The sequence below is a fragment of the Vigna radiata genome, chromosome 7 (assembly GCF_000741045.1).
Source record: "Vigna radiata var. radiata cultivar VC1973A chromosome 7, Vradiata_ver6, whole genome shotgun sequence".
NCBI classification, from domain to species: Eukaryota; Viridiplantae; Streptophyta; class Magnoliopsida; order Fabales; family Fabaceae; genus Vigna; species Vigna radiata.
In genome coordinates, this window is record NC_028357.1 from 42,094,688 (window position 1) to 42,101,168 (window position 6,481).

The 6,481-nt window shown below is 33.2% G+C and overlaps 1 protein-coding gene across 1 annotated transcript; it reads right to left on the reverse strand.

The window, feature by feature from the left end:
- Positions 1-1,265: 1,265 nt before the first annotated feature.
- LOC106769145 (serine-threonine kinase receptor-associated protein) lies at positions 1,266-6,051 on the reverse strand. Its single transcript, XM_014654638.2, has 7 exons — positions 5,400-6,051; positions 5,060-5,195; positions 4,507-4,588; positions 2,374-2,549; positions 2,102-2,239; positions 1,882-2,021; positions 1,266-1,808 (listed from the first exon to the last, which is right to left on the reverse strand). Exons 1-7 carry the CDS (start codon positions 5,515-5,517, stop codon positions 1,540-1,542), a joined length of 1,059 nt encoding a protein of 352 aa, XP_014510124.1. The 5' UTR covers positions 5,518-6,051; the 3' UTR covers positions 1,266-1,539.
- Positions 6,052-6,481: the final 430 nt, after the last annotated feature.

The following is a 6,481-nucleotide window of genomic DNA, read 5'->3' on the forward strand; positions in this document are numbered from 1 at the left end:
GACGAGTCAAGTCTAGAAATTTGCATGCTTAGGTGATATTTCTGAATCTGTTTGAGATAAGTTGTTCTTGTATGTTGCATGTTTAATACAACTGTATGATTTTATATAATTAGCTCACCCTTGCCTTGTTTGTTGGTGTATGTTGTATGTATTTTTTTTGCAATGATCATTCATTTTTTAATGTTGTATCTATTTTGAAAAACTCTAGCATTTTTTCACGTGTTTTAATTTCTTCTAGCTTTCTGGATTACTGTAACCACAACCTAAATATTTTTCTTACTCTTAGGCTGTTCTCTTTTATTATGTATGATGACGTCTTTTAAATTATATAATTATAAGTTATATTTTGGGATGTCACATTAATCATCTAATTCTTTCATATCATTTTTTTAATTCTTTTAACTTATAAAGAGAGATATCCAATTAACTACATAAACTTCACTTAACTCATTAAAACTCTCATTAATACAAAGTGTATATGATTGAGGTTCTTGTTATACTTTACACATTCCAAACATTTATGACTAAAGTAAAAATTTATTTTTCTATCTTTTCAGTAAGCAAATCAATATACAAGATTGAATTAATTAAACAAATGTAAATTAATTCATTTAGTTTCTCATTTCTTTCAAGCATATACAGGATAAGTACTTTATTACACTACATGTGTTCTAAGTATATATATGTGAGGATTTATTTATTTACTCCCACAAAATATTATCATAATTAAGCAAGCTGACCATAATCTTAATTAAAGATTAAGATTGAGTTATTAACAAGCATTATAAGACAATTCTAAAAATAGAAATCATAATTTGAAAAGAAGAAATAAAAATATATGTTATGTATGAAGAGAATAAAAGAATAATCTTATAAATGTGTATAACCTCATAAAGTTATACCTTTTCGCCTCCCTACGCTCACTACAATGCACTCTATCATCTAAATCTAAAAAAAACAGAAACGACTTCTTCAACCCGTCTACTTCACCATTTTCTATTTTATCAACCAAAAACAAAAAAAAAAAAAAAAACTTAACGCCCCTAAATTGTTGACAGAATCTCACTAGATATTCCAACGGCACCTAAAAGTAGAAACCATTCAAATTGGAAAGAAAAAACATGAACAAACATCAAATTTACCAGTTGTAGCCATTCTCTATAAACATCGGAAATTCGTAAAAATAAATCTATCTACTCTGTTTTGGACCTAATTAGAAAATACTATATAGCCCGTAAAACCAATACTAAATATACAAAGTCCCGGAAAAAATTGGACTGGCCAGAATGTATAGATTGAAGCCGCTTATATGAAGCACATTGAACAAGTATACCAAGTCATTTCCTATATTCCATAAACTCCCATGTCAGAATTGAAATGAAAGCAAACATAGAACTTATTTCAGCCAGCTGCAACAAGCTCGTTCAGTAAAATCTCAAACAAACTAAAATTTACAAAATTTAGTTTTACTAATCACGTACATAAGTAGGCACTTCATCTAGTTAATTCTAACACTCTGCCAAACAAAATGCACGACTACTAGCTTGATTCCTCCACATCCTCATCCTTAGCTTTAGATTTCCCCTCATCAGCAATATGAAAACCCTCAATCTTGCGTGAAACCTCATCTGCAGCTACCTTCACCTTATCAATTGATCCATTTGCAGACAAGGCCTCCGAATCATCGAGAGTCAATGGGCCAGTCTGCCATATTCTGATGGTTCCATCCTCAGATCCAGAGGCATAGGATTCTCCACCAGGAGAAAAACGAACACAATGGACAGGACCATGGTGCCCCTTGTTGCATGCTGCCACATAGATTGATCATCAAAACAACATACACACAATAAAGGATTAAAGAACTAACGGTCAGTAACTCACCAATCTCATTGCCTGTATGGAAATCAAAAACATGAACCCACATATCTTCTCCTCCTGCAACGAACTTGTTCCCAAACTTAGGCTCCAGTGAAACTGATTCCACGGTGCAGGGCATATCATAGCTCTTCACCAGTCCATAGCTGAAAACAAAGGTAACTAAGATGTTAAACCATATAAGCAGATTTGGGAAAAAAACAAAGATCATAAGTCTTGTACTTACTAATTAGCATCCCAAAATTTTACAGTAGAACCATCAGCAGTCGTAATATAACGGCCATCCTGACTCACTTCAGCACTTGTCACAGATGACTTGGTTTCAAGTGTCTGGACTATTTTACCACTTCTTACATCCCATAACCTGTGAAACATCAACTAGATTCAGTGCAATTTATATTCAATGCTAACATGTATACCAATAAATAAAAACAAGAAAGCTAACACAATTTACAACACAGGCAAACTTTCAGCATCAAAAACCAATGAACAATATACCTGACTCCTCCCATATCGGTACAAGAACTCAATATTGTCTGGTCACTATGAAGCCAGGCAACAGTTCTGACAGAACCAGGGGATTTATCCACTTCTCTAGGTGGTGCATCAGGCCGATTCATATCATAGATGCGGAGAATTTTTTCCACTCCCCCAGTGAGCAAAAGGTGAGTATCCTGCTCCAAGGTATAAAATGTCAATGAATACGAAAATGTAAGCATTTGTAGGCGAAATCCATATAAGTGGGATGGAAAAAGTATAATTGCAAGACATGCGCAAACACTAACTATGCGAAAGGATTTGTTTTGATATTGAATTTCACAATTCAAAGGAATTTAAAATGAATGGGAATAATATTACTAGGATTAAATTTCTTTCATTTTTACAATACTTTCCTTAATTTAAAGAGTAATGTAAAATTCCTAAACTTTTAAGCGTTATTTAAAATTCCAACATTTCACTTAAAAAAAGACAATGAAATTCTCATCATTTTAATAAATTCTTTGGATTTAACATACAAACAAGCCATTTTGATGTATGATATTTAAAATAAATGCTCAAAGCATTAGACAATTTTCAAACAGAACCTTAATAATAATATTTACCTAAAATTTAAAAACAAAACATACAGATCCATACAACTTCCAGAGGAACTAAACTTTCCACATTTTGAAAATTTGAATTTAGCGGTTTATGGAATCAGTGAGCATTTTGGCTACCCTTCTTCCCTTATATGTTGTGTGCCTCCCCTCACTATCCTACGAAAATTGGATTTACAGTGAATGTCTAATGAACCCTTGAATACCCAGCTAAAAGCTTAAATTGTTAACAGATGTATCTTCCTACATTGAAAACTTGACCTTATGAACTTTTTGATTTGGTCACTTCTGCATTATTTTATATTGTACAATGATACTTTGTTTTCATGATTTGCTTCATTATGAAGTTCGAACATCGGATATATATTATTGTAGAATTATATTTTCTTTGGATACTGTAGTTAAGTGTTTAAAATTTTAATATTGAGTTCATATTTAGTTTACTCTTACATCTTTATGGACCCTCAATGAGTCTACAAAAATTCTATAGTATGATGCCAGAGGTTTGGATTGTTGGAACTTGGAAATGCAGCAGAATCAAAATTCCTAAAGTTCTAACGTTATTCAGCATTAGGGGTGTTCAGAATAAAACCAATCCACAAAAACGAAAACCAATCCAAAAATCAATTAAAACCAAAAGCATTTAATTGATTTGGATTTTCTTTATGGAACACTTTGGAACTGATTCAGTTTGAACTGAACCAAAGTCAACAATCTAAATATCATTATAATACTTATTATTTGACTCGTATCAGAGAGATGTAAGAGGGAAACCTAACTTGACTTATCCTTATAAATTAGTAGCAAAGTAGTAGTATGTTTAATATATACATGGGGTAGAGTTACAGTTATCTACGTGGTGTAAATATTACATCATTTATCTTGGGAGATATCTAGTATTTATGTCACCGTATATCAATATAACATACACCTTTGTTTTTTGTTTTTCCTTTGTAGTAAAAGGGTACCTCACCTTTATATTTTACTCTAGTTCCTTTGCTAATACGACAAAAAAAGGAAAGATACTAGTCTATCTAAATAAATAGTTGAATAATATACAATATCGAAGAGAACAGATTTTTAATTACAATGGCGCATGAAATGAAAATTTTCATCATGATATAGCATCGGCCTGTCATGTCAAAAGGATAAGGCTAGGTAAACGGACTGATAAAAAATTATAAACAAAACTAAAAGTCAATCCAAACCAAACCAAACCGCAAAAATTGGTTTGGCTTTTGATTTCCTTCATGTTCAAAAAGCAATCCAGATATAATTTTAATGTTTAGTTCAGATGTACTTTTAATCAAAAAGACCGAACGGAACCAAACCACATCGTGACACATCTATACAACATGCAATAGTGCTGGCAACAAACAAATGCCAATGTCTTCTAAATCAATGGAGTAACTACTTGTATGAAATCAAATGAATTGAATCTCAATTCATGTCAACTACCATGGTCCAATTTATTTTATGCTTTTATAAGTCATTGATTTATCAATGAAAAATAAATTAACGCATCTAAATCTACCTCTGAAAAGGCACATGCTCGAACAATGTGCTTGTGCTCAAATGAGTGCAATTCGTCTCCTGTTAAAGCATCCCAAACTTTTCTGCTCAATAAACCAAAGATAAAACTTTTAATCAATGAATTAAAACCTTGATAATATAAGGCACTACATTAATTGTTGGGTCTAAATTGATCACATCATATACTACTTTTATGTTGTAAGGCAAATAAAAGTGTGACTCTAATGTATAGAAACCCTAAAGCCAATAACATGTGTCAGATACATTACAAGGAAGATCTAGCTGCCAACACTACAGAATACATGTCAAGACAAATATATTTCAACAACTGCCATAACACGTGACGGTGTTCCTAAGGCAATAGTAAGTTACTAACATGAACGGAGCCAACAAGAGAGTGCACAAGAGAGCAAAGACAACCAAGAAAGCAAGTTTACAAGTAAACACATTACTGATAACAAATAAAACACCATAAAATGCATGGAACAACGAGAAAAAGCTTAACAGCCAACACATTTAAAAGAAAAATACAAAAATAGAACAAAATCACATACGTTGAGAAATCAGCAGAAGCAGTTGCAGCACGCAAGGCATTAGTATCCAAGCAGCAACTCCACACAGCACCTTTGTGCCCTTCAAATGTTCCAATCCAGTCCCCAGTCTCTCCATTTCTGAGCATAGGGCTGGAATCTGAACACCAAGAAAAAAACTTAAGCATGAAATCTCCCACTCCACGTGATCATACACAAATCTAAAATAATTTCAGATCCAGAAAAAGACCAAGAAAGACAATGATTATTCCGAATTGAGACACGAAAACATTTAGCACCCCGGATTGAAAGCTGAAAAGGCAAAGATTATAGAAAGAAAGAGGGAGGGAGGGAGAGAGGGTACCCTTGCTTGCACTGATGAGGAAAAACCCATCAGGCGTAACAGGACTGTAGAAGAGATCGACCACCGGGCGCGAGTGGCCGTGGCACACGAGGGGAACTGCTACCTTTTTCTTGTCCATTCTCCAATTTTATTATCGTGATAGCTGAAGCCTACTTAATGGAAAGATAAAGCGAAATAACAATAATAATTGTAAGGGAAATTTAGGTGAATATTTTTAAGGAAGTATGAAAAGATTATTGTTGTTGTTATTAAAGAGAAACCCTAAATCTACGGTTAGAGTAGCAAAGAAGAGGATGAGTAACGAGTATGGTGTATTGATCGATAAGAATGGGTGTATTATGTGGGTAATAAGAGTGAGTAAAGAGAATTGCAGAGCAGACAGAGAAGGGTCCTAAACCTAACCCTGGGAACTGAAAATGGCGTGAGGAATTGGGATCGAAATGATAAAAGGAAGGAAAATAATGTTAATAGTATTATTATATGAAAATGGTAAAGAAGGAGAAGATGAAAGGGTAGGTAGGTAGGTTTGTATTGTAGGAGTATGAGGGTGGAGGCTAGGCACGAAGCGAGGTTAAGGTGGCTCTGGATCAGCCCTTTTGTACCGTGTCTGTGCTTTCTCTCTCCGATGGAGATGGAGATGGAGATGGTGGATTCTGGACCCCACTCCATACACTTACACGTATGCACCCCAATGCAATGCCCACCTCTTCTTCCCATTTCCCACCCATATGGACCATCATGGGCCTAGGCCCAATCTTTTTCTTATTTTTAAAGGGTGTTTCATCCTCTACCTCCAAGCTTTTATCCTGCACCTCCAAAAATTACCATTTTAACCTTAATTAATATTATTTTAATATTTTCTCTTTCTTCTACACCCCTCTAACTTTTTTTCTTTCTTATTAAAATCAACCTACACCTTTCTAATTTTTTTTCTCTTTTATTAAAGTCATCCTACATTATTTTAATAGATTTTAAAATCTATACAATTTTTATATAAATTTTCTAAATTTCATTTTGAGATTTAAAATTTAATAAAAATTTAATAATAATTTAATTTAATTTAAAATTTTAATATTATTTAA

What these genes read in the sequence shown, in the direction of transcription:
- LOC106769145 (XM_014654638.2), bottom strand. Translation starts at nt 5,517, where the DNA reads ATGGACAAGAAAAAGGTAGCAGTTCCCCTCGTGTGCCACGGCCACTCG. An exon ending in GAGCATGTGCCTTTTCAGAG is followed by an intron (nt 2,550 to 4,506) that starts GTAGATTTAGAT and finishes ACCTTGGAGCAG; the next exon opens with GATACTCACCTTTTGCTCAC. An exon ending in CCATACAGGCAATGAGATTG is followed by an intron (nt 1,809 to 1,881) that starts GTGAGTTACTGA and finishes TCTATGTGGCAG; the next exon opens with CATGCAACAAGGGGCACCAT.